We start from the raw sequence: 21,279 nt of genomic DNA on the forward strand, positions 1-21,279 counted from the left end.
CTGAGTCCTGGCCCATTAACAGCGAAGACCAAGGCCATTGTTTCCTTCAGACCTGATAAACCCAAGCCTTTCTCTGACAGCCTGGGCTGTCCATGGCCCTTCCTCAATCCACTTCTGCCTGAAAACGGGGTTCTTCTGTGAGAGCCCCCCTAGGTAAAAAGGGGAGTTCAGGTAAGCAGACAGAGCTGGTGACTGCTGGAGTTCACAAACATTTATTCAATTGACACCAACGGGGAGTGGGTGGGAAACAGATTTTTCTTTTCTTCCACACAAACCATCAGACGATTTCACAGTCTCCTCAGAGTGGAGAAGTCTAGATCAATGCACACCCAGTGGACACAGAACGCAGATAGCAGCCCGCTGTACAGATATTTACACATAATTACAGGACCCCCTGCCACAGGATGTGCCCTTGCCCACCCCACCCCCCATCTCTCCAGTCCTTGACCCAGACCTCCTCTCCCACCCCAAACTCATCGCCTTTAGCTACAATAAATATCCGAGGGCCTGGGACAGAGCAGAACGCTGGCAGGGCTGCTGGCCCTGGTTGGCTGGACCCAGCCGGCCACAGGAAAGGGGAAAAGTTCCTTCAAAAGCACCCCAACACAAAAGAGGAAGGCTGTCCCCCCCAGTGGAGTGGGATCCGGGGTTTCCGCAGGGAACGCGGAGACCCCTCGCTGCACCGCTCCCTTCAGCTTCACCTGCGTAGACACAGCTTTGGGTTTCAGAGAGAACGAACTTCCTTGGAAAACAAGTTGAATTTTTCTTGTAAGCACGAAGCAGATAATAGGTGTCTTTAAATTATATTATCGGACAAGCAGGGCCTCAAAGATGGGGAAGGAGTGAAGGAGAGACAGAGAGGAGGACCTCTCTGCGTGGTCGGTGATTCCGGCGGGATCCGCAGGGCCTGGGAGGGCAGCGGGCAGAGCGCTCTTCCGGGGCCGCCCGGGGCGCCGAGGCCGGGGACGGAGGAGGCGCCCCCGCTCCCTCTTTCTGCGCACACTGGGTGGCATCGCGGCCTGCGACCTCGTCGCGCCGACTCGGGCCTCTCCCTGAGCGGCGGAGCCCGCTTCGTCCCAACTGCCGCCGCGATCCTGAGCGGGAGCCAGGCCCCGCGCCGGCCCACGGTCTGCAGACTCTGCATAAATAGACTCCCTGAGTTCCGCTGGGGCCGAGGCGCTCCCGGGGGAGGAGGCTGAGCAGCGCGGGCCTACGCGGCCCCGGGCCCGGCGCGGTCAGAAGTGGCAGCCACTGAGACCCGCGACCTTGCCGGCGAACGGGGGCCCCGAGGACAGGAGGGCGTCCCCGGGGTGCGAGAGGCGGACGTGGCCCGCCACCGGGGCCAGCGCTGGGGCAGTCAGCATGGCCAGGACCTGGGCCTGACCCCCGGGGCCCGCCGCCGCCGCGAAGGGCGACCCCGGCGAGCCCTCGCCTCCGCCCGGGGGCGCCGCCCCGCCGCCGCCGTGGCCCATGATGTGGTCTATGGAGAAGGAAGGCCTCTGCCCGGCCCCGCCGGCCCCGCCACCTGCGCCGCCGCCGCCGCTGTCCGTCTTGAGGCCCTGGCGCAGGAGTGCGGTGGGCAGGCCGGCCGCGGTGCCGGCCGCGGGCGGGCTCAGGGACGCGGGGTAGAAAGCTTTGGCGCAGCCCAGCTCTGCGCCCAGGAAGGCGGGCAGGCCTGCGGGGCCCGAGCCCGGGCCCGACCCTGTGCCTGGGGCGGGCGCGGGGGCCGGAGCCGAGGCCGCGCCCGCGAACACCGAGGCCGTCGGAGGTCCGGGGGGAGGCACAGCCGCGCGCCCCGGGGGGACCGACAGCTGGCAAGGCGCGGCGGCGGCGGCGGCGGCGGCGAAAGCGAAGGCGTGCGGGTGCGGGTGCGGGTGCGGAGCCGGGCCCGGAGGAGGGGCGCCGTAGGCGGGGAGTGCCAGCCCGTAGCCGTAGCCGTAGGCGCCGTAAGCGGCGAAGCCCGGCAGGAAGGCGCCGGGGTCCCCCGCCGCCGCCGCCGCCCCGCCGCGCAACAGCAGCTCCGGGTGAGGGTGCGTGTGCGGGTGCGGCGGCGGCAGGGGCTGCCGCTTGAAGCGCTTGCGGCGCCGCAGGAAGCTGCCGTTGTCGAACATGTCGGCCGACTCCGGGTCCAGCGTCCAGTAGTTGCCCTTGCCCGGGTTGCCCGGCTCGCGGGGGATCTTGACGAAGCAGTCGTTGAGGGAGAGGTTGTGGCGGATGCTGTTCTGCCAGGCGGGGAACTTCTCCCGGTAGTAGGGGAAGCGGCCGCTGATGAACTCGCAGATCTCGCTCAGCGTCAGGCGCTTCTTGGGGCTCTGCAGGATGGCCATGGTGATGAGCGCGATGTACGAGTAGGGCGGCTTCACCAGCGGGCTCCGCGTCGCCGCGCCCCCCGACGGCGGTCCCGGCCCAGGCCCCGCCGCGCCTCGGGCCGCCGCCGCCGCGCCTGGCCCGGGGCTTCCTTCCGCGGCCGCCGCCCCCCGGGGCGCTAGTGCGCGGGGCTCGCCGTCCGAACAGCCGCCCGACTCCTCTTCCTCAGCCGCGTCCGCCTCGGCTTCCTCCGAGGGAGGCTCGGGGCCGTGAGGGAGCACGTCCCGGGGGACCCGGGGCCCGGAGCGGGCAAGGAGGTCCCCCCCGCCGCTGCCGCCGCCGCCGCCGCCGCCCACCACGTCTATGTCTGCGTCCGCCTCGGATAGCGCGGCCGGGGAGCTCTCGGAGGACATGATCTCGCAGCAGCAGCTGCCCAGGGTCATGGTGCCGCCGCCGCCGCCGCCGCCGTTCTCCGGCTTCGCTTCGGCCGCGGCTCCGGCTCCGCCGCGCTGCCTCTGGGGCGAGTGTGTTTTGCGCGCGGGCGGGGAGGGGGCGGGGGACTGAGGCGGGCAGGGAGGGGTGTACCCCGGCTCCGCAGCGCCCCCTCGTGGCCGAACTCGCCGCTCTCGCCTCTCGGGGAGCGCTCGGCTGGTGGCCCTCTCGGCTGCCCCGGGAACCCGCGCCGGGGCCTGCACCCGGAAGGAGCTGAGGCCTCCTCTCACCCTGACTAGTCTTGGCCCCCGGTCCCCCGGGGATGGGGGGCCGGGGAATTCGTCCCTCGCCTAGCGGCTGCTTAAGGCGGAAGAGCTCGAGCCCGGGGCGGAGCTCCCTGAGCCGTGCGGGGCGGGGCGGGAGGGGGCGGGCGGAGTGGCTCGGTGGAGGGGCCCGGCGGGAACCCACAGCCGCCGCGGCGGGAGCTCGGCTCAGGCGGGAGCTCGGCTCAGGCGGGAGCTCGGCTCAGGCGGGAGCTCGGCTCAGGCGGGAGCTCGGCTCAGGCGGGAGCTCGGCTCAGGCGGGAGGCGGGTCCTCCTCTTCCCCGAAGATCCCCCAGTCCTCCTGGAACCGCTGCCTTCTGTGCGCTCAGACCCTGGAGGGTAAGGTTCCCGCGGGCTCCCAGCCAAAGCCGGGAGAAGTAGAGACAGCCCCCACCCATCACCTCTCCCCACGGCAGCGCCGGGACCACTGAGGCCGAAACCCAGCTGGAGTGCTAGCGGGGGCCTGAGACCCCGAGACCAACGCGGCGGGAGCCGGGGCGGCTTCCGGCCCAAGGGGGGACGCACTTGAGTAATCGCGAAGAGCTCTCAGGCTCGGGCCTCGGAGAGGTGAGGGATTCCGACTGCTCCCCTCTCTGTCCGACACGGCAGGGACCCCTCCACCGTCCCCCTGGCCGCCGCACTGGACTCCGGAGGCAGGGGTTTGCGTGGGAGACCCGGGGAGTGCGCTGCCCGCGCGTCGCTCCCTCCCCGAAGCTTCTTCGCGGCGCCCGCAGTCCGGGAGCGCGGTCCCGGCCATCACTCTGGGTTTGCTTGCACTCGGGCGGTTTTGTGTCTCAGTATCCGTTTGTCTCAGGCTCTGTGATTCTGTGCCTTTCTTGCCTTTGGTCAATCCTTGTCTCCGTTTCCTGTGGAAACCCTGGATTTGCCTCGAGGTCTGTCTGTGGGTCTGGGAATCCCTCGCTCAGTTTTCCTTCCACCCCTACTTCGAGTCGCACTGAAATGCTGCCCCCCCCCCCCTTCTGGCTGGACGGGTAGGCTCTACAGACCGGCAGCGGGACTCCTACGGAGACCTCCCTCAACGAACCCTGACGGCAGCCGCGGGCCGGTGTTGCATTCATCTCTCAGAATCTTGTGCACACAGGTTGGTCCTGTGCCCTTTTCCTCTCCAGCTGGGTTCCTTTACCTCTGGGTTCATTCGGCCTCTTTCTCCCTTTACTCTCCCTTCGGGAACCCAGCAACGAGTCGCACCAGCTCAGGCTGGGCCCATCTCAACAACTGAGAGGTGAAAGGGGAGAAGGGCACTGGAGGTGGGCAGGAACTGAGCGGGCGGACGGGCTGCTGCCCCGACAGCGCCGCGCAGTGGCCAAGGCTCGGACACGCGAGGCCTTAGACCCAGCTGCTCTTCACAGTCACAGCGCTGACAGTCAGCAGGTTACTTACCCTTCCCAGCCTTAGTTTCTTTCTTTGCCTGGTAGTTAAGAGCAGGAAGCCTGGAGCCAGGCTTCAGGAGTCCCAATCCTGTACTTACCAGCTTTACCACCTTGGATAAGTTTTATAACTCTTTGTGCCTGTGTTTCTTTCTCTTAAAATGAGATGAAAAACACCTTGGTCGTGACTAATACGCAAAAGTAACCAAATCGTTCTGGGCTACTTTTGGAGATGGTATTGAAAGCACTTTGGAAACTCTTAGGGAGAAAGAAAGGAGTTGGAGGTGGTGTAGTCTCCTACCTGGTCCAGCCCCCTGACTGGCTGGGTTACCGCTTCGGTCTCCAGGCGCTGTGCTGAATTAGGTCCCCTGTAGATAAGTGCTGGGAGGAGAGCAGGAGGGAATTTGCAGCCGCTGCAGGCTTATCTCAGCAGGGTTGATGTGAGAGTGGATGAATTCTTCCTTTCACCAACAGCAGCCTCCAATATACCGAATAACCTAGTGTAAACGTAACTCTTAAGTTCCACAGCTCCAACAAGACTAGGGCTGGATGCAACTCTTGTAGACTCCTCATGATAGAGTTCTTCATCCTCCTGAGCCAGGAGGATAAAAGGCATATCTGGCTGCATGTAACTTGTGAGCACAACTCCTCTGGGCTCCATTCTGGATCCTCAAACCAAGAGGATCCACCTATGTGCTGGACCTGCATAAACACTATTCTTGAGAAAAAGAGAAGAGGTCCATTCCTTAAGCCATGGGCAGGAAATTGAGCAGAGACTTGGATTTGGATTTTCCTAGGTGATAAGCCTATCCAGGGTGTGGTGGTGGGGCGCTCTGGAGAAAAGTTTCTTCTATGAGTCCAGATCAACTCACATACCTAGGGTGCTAGATTTAGCAAATTAACCTTATCTGGCAACTCTACACATACACCCAGCTTGCTAGGTCTCTCTCACCTCACAGACGATTTCATTATCTACCACCCAACAACTCCAACGCAGCTCAGCTCTGCTAGTGTCTAATTGAAAAACAAGACTGGTACCATCCTGCTCCATCTCACCTAAATGTCTTCATTTCTTTCCTTGCCAGAGCTCTCCTGGTTCCATAAGCTCCAGCCCCTGCCCAAACTCAGGAAAGACTTGCTGAGGCATTTGCTGCCCAGATACCCTGGTTCTAATGCTACAGGCAGAGCTCTGCAGAGCAGCTGCAGCTGCTGGCCCCTGCCTCTGCCTGGCTCTGCTCCTCACCCTGCTGTTGAGACTCAGGTTAGGGAAAGGGGATGCAGGCTCCCAGACCTTGTTCTGCAAAGTGGAAGTTGTGCGTGATTTTAAGGAATCATCTGGACCCCCTTCCCGCACACACACTTTTTCAGCAGTGGAAATCGAGGCCCAGGAGATCACGTGACTTGCCAGATTCTGAAGCTCTCCTTACTCCTAGCTAGGTTAGACCCAAGTGTCTGGACACCTAGTCCAGTCCTGATCTGTTTATCCAAATGACTGCTAAGCCTCTGACCCGGATCCACTCATGCTTGAAGAGAGGTGTTTCTGGGAGCTTCTCATCCATCCCAAGGTTCTGGGCCCATTTGTTTTGAGAAATGCCAGGAGTAAGTGCACTTGGTTGCTGGAAAAAGGGCGACCTGGAACTCAGGATTCCTTTAGTTTCTCCCCTTCTCCCGTGACTGGCCTTTCTTTCCTCTGTGACCCCCCTGTTAGTCTGTCACTCCCTTCTGGGAAACACTGGGCGCTTTTCCAGGGTCTGGGCTCCAGCACCTCTGCCTGCAGCCTTCAAGAAGCAGGAGGCAACAGGATCTGCGGGATTTGGTTACAAGAAGTCATGCCCAGGCTCTTTCTTCCTCTGCTTCACTATTTGGCCACCTCCCTTGAGCAGCCCAGAAACAACTGGGAGGAAGAGTTTCGGGGGCACCCTTTCGAAAGTTTTCCATTCCAAAATGTTTGGATAACATGGAGAAGTTGTTGTGTTTGTTGAGATGTGTTGCTATCAGTGGGCGGATCGCTCTCTCCCGTGTGGCTCCTCCTTTCTCTTCTTGTGGTCCACGTAGACACGCTATTCGAGCTCAAAAGAATCTCAGCTGATTATGAAAATATAATTAAGCCCATCGCGAAACTGGCGAAGAGCTGAGCTGAGCTACCTAGAGGCGGGTGGCTGCGTGGACCGATGGGCCACGGCCTTCCCCGGATTCGAGTTCCGCGAATGCAGAGATCCGTCCCTTCGTATGGCCCGCTGCAAAGCGCGGCATTAGCTGGGATAGGAAATACAACGCCTATACACTTCTCTCTTTTTATTTACATACCTGGCCAGCCTCGGGGAAAATAGCAAGACTCACGCAGCCGCCCCCCTATTCCCGCCCCTCCACGGGGCTGAAGCTCTGGACAGTGTTTGGGCGCAGCCATTACATCCCCTGAGCCCAGATCTTCCCCTGCTCCAGAGCAATCGGCGCCCTTGGCTGGGCTGGGAGACAAGAGACTCCAGATCTGTGACCGGCTGGGCGAACCTTAGACGGCGGGGCTCCCTACGCCCAGGAGCAGGATGCTGGATCGGAGTTCAGGGGGAGTCCGGCTAAGGACCCTTCTCCAAGCACCAGCACTGAAAGGGCCTGCAGAGTGTGCGCCTTCACGGCCGAAGCCCAGCTGTCCACCCCTCACGAGTCCAGGGCTTCTCCGGCACCCCCCACACCTCTGTACCCTCCACTTCTAGGAAGAAATGTTTTCCTTCCATTACGCCTGGCCACAGTCCCTCCCCAGCCCTGTCTACCCAGGACTACGTGGTGGTGGGGCTCACTGGAGTGCCCTATGACTGGAGACCTGGGCGGCGGGTGAGACTAGGGCGAGCTGCGGGGCCTGTTCGTGGGAAGAGAGTTGCGAGATCAGGAAATGCTGAGAACAGCGCGGCTCCCAAACCCCCCGACCTGGCGGCCAGCTTCGCAGCGACCGCGGGAGGGCAGGCTCCACGCGCCCGGAAGACCCGACGGGGATGAGGGGACGCGTCCAGATCTGTCGGAGCTGAGCCTCAGGTCTAGTGCCCCTGATGTCTAAGTGCGTCCTGAATTTCTGGGTCAGAGGGTCCAATTTTTTGTCCACGCGTGTATCGTCGGCGTGCCCCTGCAGTAACAGTGACTCTGCGTGCCCGAATACTTCGCCGAGCCCCCGGCGCCTGTCCCGAGTCTTCCCTTCCGGAACGCGGAGCCGTGCCGGGTCCTGCCCTGGAGGCCTTGCCCTGTCTCCGGGGCCTGAAGCCGCGCGACCCGGTTAGGGGACTGTAACCCCCCTCCGAGCCCGCAGCGAGAACCTGGCAGGGAAGAGGCCGTGTGAGGGTGCGAGCCTGAGCAGGTGTCTGAGAGGACGGCAGGCGGAGGGGGGAGACAGCCAGGGGGACCAGCCTCCTTCCGATTACACGCGGCTGGAGCAGTCAACCTCGGGAGCCCGACGCCCCTCCGGGGCCCTGAATTGGGGCAGCAGGCCGGAGGGAGAGGGTACTGAGCCGTCTGAACTTGGCAACTTAGGCAACCACACGAGCACGCGTTTAGCCTTTCCGATCCCTAAGCAGAGGTGGAAGCCGTAAGGTTAGGTTCGCCTCCTCTGGAGGGGATGTCAAGCCGCGGAAGTCCCACTCAAATAGGGCTAGGGATCTGCGGGAGTCCTGGCCTTGATTTGAAGACGCTGGTTACGGATTCCTGGGGAACAGCGCCCTCTGGAGGAACCGAACATCCACACAGTCAGGAATTGGACGAGGAGGTCTGGAGCCAGAGCTTTCCTTCCCCACCCCACCCCTTTGACAAATTCATCCCGAGACTGAGAACCTCCGGACCTCCTTGAGCATGCTTGGTTCCTTCCCCAATCTGTACCTATGCTCCAAAACCCTGCTGAATTCTCGCCTCTTGCAAAAGCCCAATGTATCTTCCTTTTTTTCGGCTTTGAGCTCCACGGAACCTAAAAGCTGAACCCTCTACTCCAGCGCTAGCACCCAACACAGCACACCCACCTGCTTCCAGCCTCGCCTTTCTACAGAGAGACCTTTAATCCATCCACACCACTCACCCTTTTCATTGCATGCTGGGTGTGCTGTTTTTCTTCCTGCTCCTCCTTGCCCAGTAAAGTAAGACTAAAGTCATTTATTCCAAAATTGGACTGTAGGTTTTCAAGGTCTGCTTCCCATATGGGGAAACTGAGACCTAGAGAGTGGGCTAACTTGTCCAAAGTCATAGAGCAAATTGGTAGCAGAGGTAAAACTAGATCACTAGTCCTTTTCCCCAGACCAAAGCTCTCTCTAGTCACCTGGATGGGGAACAGGTGATGTGTGTGTGTGTGGGGGGCTCATTTTAAGGGGAAAGGACTGGCTGGAAGAGTTTTGACATGAAAGAGGGAAAGTGCAGAGGGCACTTGGTGGGATGAGTCAGTGCTTCAGGATGGGGCATTAAGGAAGAAAGGAGGACAAAGCTTCATTGGGAGGTCAGACTCTTCCTTCCCCCAACCCCAGCTTCAGATTAAGCTACTTTGAAGGGCTCCAAATTTCAGGAGTGGGCTAAATGTCTCAATAAGCAGGTCAGCTGGAGGGTGGGAACAGTCTCAATTCAGGCAAATATCATCCTCATCTCTGCCCTGGGAAGGGAGGGAGGGGCTGAGAAACTTCTGTGGCTAATACACACCCGGAGGGTGCTGCTGAGCCTTTAGTCAGCAGTACAAGTCCTTCCAGAGCTTGAAATGATAAAGTTAAGGCAGAAGCTGGGAGGTTGGTTTGCATATAATTTGCATAAGGCCCCAATGATACTGGCCATGCAATTTGAGGCCTTCTCAGAGATGCTGTTGGTGCTGGTCTGCATGGGCTACCAGGCAGCCTGGCCACTGCCTCCATGTCCAGCTTCGCCTCTAACCCTTACACTCTACTCATAACTGATTTGCTCTTTCTCACCTTTTCACTCAGGCTCACTCCTGCCTGGCTCATTCCTAATCCTTCATCCATTTCAAATGTCAAGCTTTATAAGGAGCTTCCCCTCAACAACACCTCACATTGGCCAGGCTGTGAGGGACCCCTGCCTCTGTGCTCCCAAAGACTTAACTCCCTCTGTTGTCATGATTTGTTTTCCAAACATCCTTTGTCCATTGAAAGCTTCTTGAAAAACAAACATTATATTGTTTTTATCCTCATCTGTCTTCCTCCAAATGGGGATAAAAGTAGTACCTACCACATTGAATTGTTGTGAGGATTAAATGAAATAATGCATATAAAGCACTTAGCCCAGTGCTTGATACTTTGAGAGAACTCAATAACTATTTCTCATCATTATCATTGTTATTAATCCCTCTACTTTCTGCCAGCCACAAAACCTAGCACATAGTAGGTAATTAATGTTAGTTATATGGACACATGAATGAATGAATGAATGAATGAATGAATGAAGAATGAATGGAGTGACATCTCTTTCTGTTGTCTTATATAAGTGTTCAGTAGAAATAGGTGTTCTGAGGACTGACATTGTTTCTCCCCCCTCCAGACTCCATCCCTGAGGGGAGGAAAACATATCATATTTCCCTATCACAGAGAAATTTTTCATGGTCCCTGACCCCAACAGTCATTGGATTTCTCTTTTGTGCTCTCTGCCTCAGTTTCCTTCTTTGAAATTATTGCAACAAACTTCTAGTTATAAACTAAGTCATGAGGATGTAATATACAGTGCAGCATAGGGAACAGAGTTGATAACATCTGTAGTAACTATAATGGTGACAGATGGTTACTAGACTTATTGTGATCACTCTGTAAGGTATGTAAATGTTGAATCACTATGTTGTACACTAAGAACTAATATACTGTATTTCAATTATTATATAATTTAAAATAAATGAATAGCAAAATTTTAAAAATAAAATGTTTGTGACCAATCATACCAGCCAAACCCTGCCAAAATCTTCTAGAGGCTCCCCATTGCTTATAATGTAAAACTCAATCGCCTTAGCATGGTGAGCTGAACATGTTTACGATTTTTGGGTGTCCCACTTCTCTGTTGGTTAAGACCTCCTCTCCCATATTCTATGTGGTCCTGATGGTACTATTCAATTTCTATCCCTCTCACACTTCCCTCCAAGAGAAGACGGGCAACTCAGTTGGATCCAACATAGCATTGCAAGTCCCAGGCCCAGTGATTGGTCCAGGCAGCAGTAAGTGACCTAAGCTGAGCCAATCACTGCTTCTACAAGGTTTGATATATGGACTCTGGGACTCTAGGAGATATGGACTCTGGGGCTTTGGGACATATGGATCTTGGAGGGATGCTTCTCATTTGGAATTAGAAGATAAGCACATAGGCTTAACTGTCAGCGGCCATCCTCCCTGTCATGCAGAGGAAAACAGCCTAAAGAGAGAGACAGAGCATAATAATAAGAGTGTTGAGTCTCCCAGCTTTGCCTAAAACTAAAACCCTTAGACTTTCCAGACATTCAAAGATATTCCCCTTTTTGCTTAAACTAGTTTGAGTTGAATTTCACAAACAACAAAGTTACAAGAGAGAAGAGTCCTGGGTTCCTGAGATCACTGAGGTGCCGTTCCACCCTGAACTACCTGCACAGACTATTCTACTCCACCTCCCAAACCTCAAGTCCAGCCTCTAGACAAGGGGTAGCTCAGGCCAAAGCCTGGCAGGCCAAGCCCTAGCCAGGCTGCCCAGTGAGGGGAACAGTGGACAGAGAAGACACAAGCTCTGTCCTGGGAGACCCCCAGCTGGGCAGGGCAGGATAGCAGTTACAAAGGCCATTCCACCCAGGCAGAGAGGACAGGGCATATTCTGTTCCAGAGGAGCCTGCAGCAGAGGCCCCATTTGGCAAATGACTAAGGTAACCTGTAGCTGCCTCATCTTGTCAGCACTCTGCACACTATATTGTCATCCACCAATATTTGACTCCTCTGATCAGGGGCAGTATCTGATTCATCTCTGAGTTCTCAGAGGGAGAGAAAGTTGTGAATTCCTGTGAAGGGCAGAGAAAGGGAAGCCCTTGCCTAAGTGCTTGACCAGGGACTAGACCTCTGGTTTAATGACCTCAGCCCATCATGCTTTCCTCTGTTTTCCTCTTACAGAGTAGATCTTTGCACCTAGAATCACCCACCCCACTCCCATTTGCAGCCCCTTTACAGGGGAAGGCTACCAAGGGCTTCCAAGAAGAATGGGGTGGCAGCTGGGAGGAGGATCAAAGATCTGGGAGGATTTCCCAGAGGAGGTGGTAACTACAGCCAGTTTTTCTCTCACACACCAAACATTTGGGTTTCCCACTGGAGCAAGTGCCTTTCAGTCACCAGAAGTCGCCCTCAACCCCACATACCATCAAAATGGATTCTGGCTTCATTCCACTGATTTCCTGATCATTTGATCAGGTGCACACAAGGTGGCCAACAGGTGGCGCTTTTGTCTCCACAAAATTGGTGAAGGGAGAAGAAAGAGGACAACAGTACCAGGAAAGGGAAAGGAGAAAGGAAGCCTGGAAGAGGGAGGAAAGGAAAGCAGAAAGATAAAGGAAACCAAAACCTGTCACTTGGCTTGGAAACCTTTCCTGCTCCAGACTGTGGGTGTGAGAGGTGGGGAATATGTATTGGAATGAACTGAGGAAATTGATTGGTGCCTGGAGCTCTCCACCAAGTTTCTACCTCCATTGTCCTCTTTCTTAGAGAAGAAGAATGACTGGAGTCAGGTGGACATGGATAGAGTTCTGAATCATCATTTTGAAGCTTAACCTGGGTAAGTCACATAGCCTTTATGAGCCCCTGTGGTCTCTAGACAGTGTTTTCTGTTTGCTCTGTAATAATAGGTCTTTTAAGATTAGTTACTCCTTAAATCAGTCAAGCCAGGCCAGGGTACCTACCAGCCAAATAACCACTCCCAAGCTTTCAGGGTCAGTGACATGAGGCTATGATTAAGTGGAAAAGTTTGCAATGTCCATGGAATTAGGAAAGTTTTAGCCGATGGCTGACTGTTTCCTTACCTTTGGACATTGGACATGTACTTTTGTGTATCGCCACTGCTACCTCTACCAAGCCACCATCCCTTCCTGTTTGGATACTGCAGTCATCTTTCATATATATATTTTTATAAATTAAATATATATATAGCTATATACATATAAATGTTTTTTGAGAGTAAGAGAGAGAGGCAGTAAGAGAGTTGGGGGAGAAGCATCAACTCATAGTTGCTTTCACTTTAGTTGTGCATTGATTGCTTCTCAGATATGCCTTGACTGGGGCCGAGCCAGTATCTCCTTGCTCAAGCCAGCGACCTTTGGGCTCATGGTGGAGAGTTTGGGGATCATATAGACGATCCCCTGCTCAAGCCAGCAACTCGGGGTTTAGAACTTGCGACCTCCGTGTTCTGGGAGGACGCTTTATCCACTGTGCCACTTCTGGTCACACTGCAGTAGCCTTTTAATTGGCTTCCCCACCCTACCCAAGTTTCTCTCTACTGGAGTATTTAGAGCTATAAAATTCCCTCTGAGCACATTCTATGGATTTTAATATGTACTGTTTTCACCTTTATTAATTTATAAATAGTCTATAATTTCAACTTTCCTCTAACATAAGAGTTAAAGTGTTTTAAAATTTCCAAGTGCTTCGTTCAAAATGTGGCCCAAGAACATATTCTTATACATGTAGGAATTTATGACCACTTTTTTTAATGTTGTGTGTTCACTGCAATAATAATCTTAAAACATATTCACATAAGCACATTCTGGATCACTTAGATGACCACCTGATATCATAAATATCAGAGAAAAAAATATTTATAAAGTCTCCACTTGCATTTGTTATCAAGTAATGCTATTTTAATCTTGAGATAAGGCAAAAAAAACAATGTGAACTTTGTAAGTAACTGCTATATTTGGGCCAGTTGGTGGCATGGCTTGCTATCTGAAGGAATATTGGCAGTACATTCAAAAGAAAAAAAAAAGGTGGGTGACTTTACTCATCACATGGCTCAAGGCATACCAAACCCAAAAGCCTGAGAAGGCGCAGTCTGGGTCACATTCAAGGTGCAAGTGACGTGGTTTCAGTAAAACAATATTTCACATTTTATTAACATTGTGAGTTTGAATTTTTATTTTATAGCTGTTTGAATTTAATTTATTAAAATTTTGTTTTATAGTTGCATAAGAGATACAAGCCTAATTAAGAATTTATAGCTAGCCATACTACATGACATTATAATTTTAAAAAATTAAAGACAATACTGGAGGTCCACAGATTTTTTTTCCTTTAAAAAGGTGATTATTTTAGCCTTCTGTATCTTGAAAAGTCACCCCCCCACCCCCACCTCATAGGTCTAGGATCTCCCAAAGAGTTACTTCACGTGGGCTTAAAAATGACCCAGTCACACCTGAGCAGGCGGTGGCGCAGTGGATAGAACGGACTGGGATGCTGAGTACCCAGGTTCGAGACCCCAAGGTCGCCAGCATGAGCTCATCTGGTTTGAGCAAAAGCTCACCAGCTTGGACCCAAGGTCGCTGGCTCGAGCAAGGGGTTACTCGGTCTGCTGAAGGCCTGAGGTCAAGGCACATATGAGAAAGCAATCAATGAACAACTAAGGTGTCGCAATGTGCAACAACAAAAAAATACTGATGATTGATGCTTCTCATCTCTCCATTCCTGTCTGTCTGTCCCTGTCTATCCCTCTCTCTGACTCTCTCTCTCTCTGTCTCTGTAAAAAAAAAAAAAAAAAAAAAAAAAAGACCCAGTCACTATAGCGGTGAGTTCTCCACATTGCTTATTTTTACTTCTGCCTTCCCAGGTGAAGCCCACAGTTCCCCAAATCCCCTAATGGAGCCTCTCTGTTGTTATGTGTCCAGTGTCCCTGCCAAGGCTGTCACTTTCCTATGTAATTTTTCATGTGCCAGGGTGATGTTGGCCTCTTTCCATCAGGCCCTCTAACCAGCTCAGCACCATTCTGGGCCCAAAGTCATTCTTCCTGTGCTCCAAGTCCCCCTAAATCAGGAAGCATACCCCTCACCTCACTTACTCCTATAAGGAACTCAGAATTCTGCCTTTACCCTCTAACCAAAAACATGAACCCCTCATTTCCATAACACAAGTCACCTTCCCACCTTCCTAGGAGTCAGCGCATACTGAACCTGAGAAACAAACTCTCATTCCCTCTTCCTTGGCTCCCACCCCACCCAAAGAATAAAAGGCTACAAAAACACAGCTTTAACTGAACCATTTCATTGTCAAAGTGCACACTTAGCTTCTCCTGCTAAAATAATCATCTTAATTTCAGATGTGCAAAATATCCCCCCAAACTGACCTTGACTAAAACGAGGAAATAAACCAAGAAACGGAAGATATAGAATCCAGGAAGCAGAGAATCCAACACAGGATAGAGATGGAGGGAATTCCAAGGAAAACAGTGAAGGGAAACAGGTCCACATCTGTGCAGCAGACATGGAGAGTAATCAGCCCAGACTGGCGCAGGAGGACGGAGGGCGAGGGGAGAGGTGCCCCCAGGAAAGAAAAACACAACAACCAAAAGCAACGATAGATTTCCTGATAAGTCCAACCTCGTGAAAATTAGGGTAGATTTAGCCATGGACACAAAGAAGGGTAAGCAAAAGAAAAAACTAAGGCATTAAACTCCAGGAAATATTAAAAGTTGCACTCCTCTCCCCCCAAAATTGTAGTCATGGTGCATTAGTAGCTACCAGAGAACAGATTTTCATATAGAAATAGTATGCAAATGCTAAAAACTAATTTAACCAAGAGTTGGTAATTTGGGAAAGAGATGGAGATTTTAAAGGTAAATAAATGGTAATCTATCATAATATAGGAGGTTAATCATTACTATTTTGAGAGAGGAGTATAAGCATGGAAATATGAAAGTATATTCCAATAGAGACAGATATGAATTGAAAGTAGATGCTTCTAGGAAACAAAGCAGGGCCCTGAGAATGGGACACGGCACCATTTAAACCCTGTCATTGCTATTTGACCTGTTAGATTTTATGCTTGTTTCAATTCAATAAAAACAATAATTAGGTGTTAAAAAAATGTGTCTTCAGATTAAAGATGACTTCCAGGTTTCTATAAGAATGAAGGGATAAGTATTTGCTTAATGATTCTGAAGTTTCCATTCAGAGTATTTTCTTCTCCCCCCCCAAAAAAAAAGAGAGGTAGGAGAAAAGAATACCTCCATATTGAAATCTTGCTTCTAGATAAAAAGTGCTTACTGCTTTGTAAAGACGGAGTTGGAGTAAAGCTTTGTTTTGTGTCCTCAACATCTACCCAAGAGTCAGAATTCTTAGGGCATTCTGTGACACATAGGTTCCCAGATAATGAACTCTGATGGCATTGGCAGTCTCGTATTTGTGTCTGCATGGGCCTCAGAGTCTGGCACAGGGCTTGGCACATGGTGAGCCCTCCATACTGTTGAATGAATGAATAAAGAGGTATTTAAATGGAAATCTTTTTGACTTTCTAGTTCAGCCGTGACCCTTTTAGTATTTCCATTCAGACACTTCCCACCTTGTTCTCATTGCTCCAGGATCCCAGGAACAGAGACCCACATGCATGTTAGTGGCAAGAATGAAATTCAGAGCTCAAGAAGCACTTCCTGGCTTTAGCGGATTGAGAAGGGTCCTCTCCTTCCCTGGAAAGTTCTTGAATTTGGAAAGAATTTATCAAAAGGTGTTTTGAGGCAGGAGGAGAGGCTGTGATACCATTTGGAGCAGAAAAATATTTGCATTTTGATCTTTGTGGAGCTGTACTCTTTAGAGAACCAGGTTGAATCTTTGCTACCTGCTGGGCCCCAGGAGGGGCAATTTTCTCATTGGACAAATGGGGAAATAGCCTCCACCTCCACCTCCACCTCTTTTGCAGGTCACTGTGAGGATTGCAAGTGAGACTATGTAAGAATGTGCCAAAGTACTGTCAACCCAGTCATTATTCAGTCAGTCAGGCACAATAGACACTAGGGATTCAATCAGTCAGCCAGTCATTCAACAAATATTAAGTGAAGAGCTGCTATGCATCAGGCAAATGCAATCTGACTCTTGCTCAAAGGGATTAACAGATTAACAGCTGGGGAGGAAGTCTAACCAGGGTGTTTCATACCAGACTGTGCAGACCTACTGCCCTACCTCCAAAGACGGCCTTTCCTGCCTTCTCAGATTTCCTGCACCATCCTCCTCCACGAGCTGCCCACTTTCCAGCCTTACCCTGCATCACCACCCCAGAGCTTTAAAAGCTTGTATTTAAGAGAGGTGCATCAGGAATGTCCAACATGCAAATCATGCTCACCTGGGGTTCAAGACACACTGATCCCCTCCTCAGCTTTCCCCACAACCAATTTCAACCCTATTAGACAATTTCTTCCCCAGAAGAGCTTGGGGAAGTCTGATGCTTAGCAGTTGGATCAGTACCAGAGAGCAGGACAGGGTCAAAGGCCAACTCCCTCCCTCATATAGCACCCTCTGAGTCAGCTCGGTGTCGCCCTGTCCTTGGTGCTGCGGACAATCCTGAATTGGCGCAGGTCCCTGCAACCCCAGCTCCCAATTTAGTAAAAGAAGACAAGGGGCATAGCTAGCTGATGTTGCAGGGCCCTAACTCCAGAAGTGTGCATGTGTGTGGGGTGGGGGGTGGGGGGTGGACTGTGATTCTGCAGCCTGGTACCACTCTTTAAATAGGAAGCTTTAGCCTTTTAAACTGAATATTCAGCTTTAGCCTAGTGCCTTTTCTTCAGAATACTGTGCATACTAATCACAGGAAAATTTTGTTAAGATGCAGAATCTAATGATTCAGTGAAGCCTGAGAGTCTGCATTTCTAACAAGATGATGCGTTTCATCCTGGGAGCTGATGAAAGTCCATGGACTGCACTTTGAGGCCAAGGCTACAGAGCACTTAATTCTCTGAGGAGTGAATGGCAATGTCTCTTCCCCACTGGTTCCTAAGCACTATGTGGCAGGGATCTTGGCTATTTGTTTAGTGGTGTATTTATTCCCAAAGCCTAGCACAGCACTTGGCACATTCAGTAAGTACTTGGAGGAGTGGCTAATGCTTTCTTATGCATGGAAGCTGGGAGTAATCACACATAGCAGACATACCCACTGGCCAAATACACTCATGTGCACATCCATCTCATCTCTACCAGCCTCTGGGATGCTGCAGGTGATGCAGTTTACTAGACCTACTGTGTGTACAGCTATGGTTAGTCCCATCCTAATCCTAGGTCATGAACCTCTCTGCCTGATAATTCACAAAGGGCTCATGCTATGTGACAATCAAAGATCCTAAACAAAGCTCACTCACTATCTTCCCGGGCCACTCCCCCAAGTCAACAGCCAGCACACTGAGCCCAGAGAAAGCTTTCTTCTTTCTTTTTAATCAAACCATTTTTAATTTAAAAATAATAACCTAATGAGTCAGTCCTAAATCTTCCAGATGGTGGGTAGCTCACTAACTCCCCTTTCAATCAGGAGCCCCTGGTGCTGCTTGTCTCAGAAATTTTGAAGAACTGTCGTGGGGCCTGGAACAGCGCAGCCAGGCGTGTCTGTGTGGAAGGGGGGAGAAGAAACTGAGGACAGACAAGTAAGTGGGGGTGGAGATCAAACTTATGGGACAGGAAGGGAAGAGAGTGAGGGAATCATCAACCCAGGAGTCTGACCTCTAATGTGTTTTAAAAGCCCGAGGGAAGGTTGAAGAAATAAGGATACAGTTGGGGAGGTGGCTTGAGAGCAAAGGCCTGGCTTCTCAAGGCTTGGAATTCACCGAAACCCTGGGGTGAAGGCTCCTGGGTGGTGATCAAGGTCGGGTACATGGAACCCAAAACAGCGCTGTGGAAGCGCAGAGATGGGGGCTCACAGTGGAAAGGGAAGAAATGAGGAGTCACATATTGGGGGAGGAGGTTCAAGCCAGTGGAGAGATGGTGGGATTCTCCCCATGGATGGGAGACACAGAAAGAGATAACAGGCGTGCCCAGTCCAAGAGGCGACGATGGGGAGCTCGGAGGTGGGCCCAAGCCACGAGAAGAGGTGGGGGCTCTCGCAGGCAGCGCCCCAGTCCTGGAGGCGAGGGGACCCCCAGGCGGTTCCTGCCCGTGGGGGAAGGGCTCACAGGTAGCGCTCCAGTCCCGGCGCATAGCCCGGCTGCTTCAGGTAGGCCTCCCCCGGGCCAAGCGGGCTGAGCGCGCCTGGCGGCCCCGCCAAGGCCAGCAGCGGCTCGGCGGGGAGCGGGCCGGGGCCAGGGCGCGCCGGCGGCAGCCCCAGGCGGTCCGGAGCCGGCGCGTAGAGCTGCGGGGAGACGGCGGCCGCGCAGGGCGGGAAGGCGGCGTCGAGCGCGGCGCAGCAGGGCGGCTCGGGCGCGCCCAGCCCCGCCAGCTCCGGCGGCAGGCTCACCAGGCTGTCGACGCTGAAGAGGCGCGCGGGCGGCGCGGGCCCCGGGGCGGCGGGGGGCGGCGCGAGCAGCGCGGGGACGGGCTGGCAGGGCGCGTAGGGGCAGGGCGGCGGGCCGGCGGCGCTGGGCGCGGGCGCAGGCAGCTCGGCGCGCTTGAAGCGCTTGCGGCGCCGCAGGAAGCTGCCGTTGTCGAACATGTCGGCGGCCGCCGGGTCCAGCGTCCAGTAGTTGCCTTTCCCCGGGTTGCCCGGCTCGCGGGGCACCTTGACGAAGCAGTCGTTGAGCGTGAGGTTGTGGCGGATGCTGTTCTGCCACTTGCGCGGGCTGTCGCGGTAGAAGGCGAAGCGCTCGGTGATGAAGCGGTAGATGGCGGCCAGCGTGAGGCGGCGGCCCGGGGCGTGCGCCAGCGCCATGGCGATGAGCGCGATGTACGAGTAGGGCGGCTTCCCGCGCTGCAGGGGCCGCCGCCGGCGCCGGCCTGGGCCGGGTGCGGGCTCCGGCTCCCCGCGGCCCGCAGCCGCCTCCTCGGGCTCCTGCCCGGGCTCGGCTCCCGCGAGCGGCGTAGGCGGCGGCGGCCTCGACGGCGCGACCGAGGGCAGGGCCTGGAAGCCCGAGAAGGCGACGGGGGGTTCCATGTCGCTGCGCCCAGCCGAGGGGAGGCGGCGGCCCCCTGCCCGCGCTGCGCTGCTGGGAGAAGGCAGGGGTCGCTGACCTGCCTTATATGGGCACAGCTCCCTTCTCCGCCCCCTGACCAGGGCAGAAGGCTCGGACCTTTCCCACTGGCCAGCGCCTCCACCCTTCGTGATTTCCCTATCCCCTTACCATGCTTCCAGCCCCCTGCCCTACATTTTGCCCCTCCTCCCTTTCGGTCAGTCTTTTTCAGCCTCATCTCTGCCCCATCTCCATTGGGTCAGTGCCTGGCCCCTGGCGGATTCATCAGTCCCACCGAATTCATCAGCTCCCTTTACTTTCAGATCTCCCTCAACCTCCTACTTTTGGGTCAATGCCAATCACAAATCCACCCATTCAGCGCACTCTCTGGGCTCCCTCCCAATATGCTTCTCCCAGCTGAGTCTGGTCCCCTCCATCCTTCTCTCCCAGCCTCCTCCCTGTCCACCCAACCCCAGCTGGGACAGAAATGAGAGCCACCCAGGGCTGCCTCGCCAGCCTTCAACGACCTAACGCTGTGCTGGGCAGGGAAGTGTTGGACCACACTCAGAAACTGGGCAATAGAGACGGTAGGGTGGGAAGTAAGGAAGTTGACTTTGTCTAGCGGCAAGTTGTTTGGTGGCTGCACAGTCACCATCTCTCTCCTATCTGCCCCACAAGCCTGTCCCATCCAGAACACTTGTGAGCATCCTTTGAAAAGTGGCAGAAGACTGACTGCTTTAAATCAGGAGCCCTGAAAAGTAAAAAACTTGGAGTTGGCTTTCTGGCTGCCTCTTCTCTATATCCTTTCTGTTTTAGAAAAGGGGCTCCCTTGCTCTCACACACACACACACACACACACACACACAATATGCACACTGAGAGGGCCACAGAACACACACCTGCACAGCCCAAAGTTCCAAGGAGCCATTACTGGTCAGAGAGAGACCCCAAGTGCTTCTACAGACCAGATGTCTGAGAGAGCTGCTTACTGACACAAATGCCACACTCACATCTCAGTGGGGCTGGGGTGGGGGGTGAGATCTTAGCAGATTTTATTAAAAACTCACTCTGGGGCCCTGGCCAGGTAGATCGATTGGTTAGAGTGTCATCCCTATATACAAAGGTTCATCCCTGCTCAGGGCACATAAAATAATCAACCAATGAATGCATAAATAGTGGAACAAGAAATCTGTGTGGGGGTTTTTTCCCTCTTTCTCTTCCTCTCTTCTCTCTCTAAATTCAATAGATTTAAAAGAATTCAAAAGAAAAAACTCACTCTGGAAAGTGCCACCTATCACCACTATCCAGAGGTGATGCTATCCTGAGCCTATTTCAGGAAAACTCTTAAAAGTAATGGGAGAGCCAGCCCTGGCTTGGAGACAAAGGGTAAAGGAGCCTTGTCTTGGGTACAGGCGCGATCAAAGTGTAGGGCTTGGGGTAGGACAGATACGTGGCATCCCCAAGGCCTAAATTTAAGGGGACACAATCTCAGGGTGGTGCAAGTGCAGGGTCAATACTTGAGAGTCAGGGTCTCCTTAAATTCGGGCTCCTAAGTGCTTCTCCCCAGTTCTGACCCTGATGTGGAATGCCCCTGTGGCCCAAAATTCGTACTGAAGGCTCAAGGGCCCCTCTCTCTGAGCTTCAGTCTCAGCGATAATAGCTATCATTACTGAGCATTTGAATGAGGTAAACATGTTATCCCATCACCCACTTAAGTATGAACACCTTGTGCCAGTAGGCACTGTTATCCCTGTTTTGCATATGAGGAAACTAAGGCTCTGAGAGGCTGAGTGACTTACCTGACTTCACAC

The 21,279-nt window shown here is 53.6% G+C and overlaps 2 protein-coding genes and 1 long non-coding RNA gene across 3 annotated transcripts in view; 1 reads left to right on the plus strand and 2 right to left on the minus strand.

The window, feature by feature from the left end:
- Positions 1–206: 206 nt before the first annotated feature.
- On the minus strand, positions 207–2,789 carry FOXD2 (forkhead box D2). Its single transcript, XM_066265017.1, has one exon. It carries the CDS (start codon positions 2,748–2,750, stop codon positions 1,236–1,238), a length of 1,515 nt encoding a protein of 504 aa, XP_066121114.1. The 5' UTR covers positions 2,751–2,789; the 3' UTR covers positions 207–1,235.
- A 502-nt stretch (positions 2,790–3,291) lies between these two features.
- Positions 3,292–21,279, plus strand: part of LOC136329069 (uncharacterized) — a 29,677-nt gene continuing 11,689 nt past the window's right edge. Inside the window, exons 1-2 of the long non-coding RNA XR_010730150.1 lie at positions 3,292–3,629; positions 12,115–12,184. This is a non-coding gene — a long non-coding RNA (uncharacterized lncRNA). The remainder of the gene's footprint in view (positions 3,630–12,114; positions 12,185–21,279) is intronic.
- FOXE3 (forkhead box E3) lies at positions 17,860–19,461 on the minus strand. Its single transcript, XM_066265018.1, has one exon. The coding sequence runs from the start codon at positions 19,450–19,452 to the stop codon at positions 18,535–18,537; it is 918 nt and encodes a 305-aa protein (XP_066121115.1). The 5' UTR covers positions 19,453–19,461; the 3' UTR covers positions 17,860–18,534.

This window comes from Saccopteryx bilineata, chromosome 3, assembly GCF_036850765.1.
Source record: "Saccopteryx bilineata isolate mSacBil1 chromosome 3, mSacBil1_pri_phased_curated, whole genome shotgun sequence".
NCBI lineage: Eukaryota > Metazoa > Chordata > Mammalia > Chiroptera > Emballonuridae > Saccopteryx > Saccopteryx bilineata.

What these genes read in the sequence shown, in the direction of transcription:
- FOXD2 (XM_066265017.1), bottom strand. Translation starts at nt 2,750, where the DNA reads ATGACCCTGGGCAGCTGCTGCTGCGAGATCATGTCCTCCGAGAGCTCC.
- FOXE3 (XM_066265018.1), bottom strand. Translation starts at nt 19,452, where the DNA reads ATGGAACCCCCCGTCGCCTTCTCGGGCTTCCAGGCCCTGCCCTCGGTC.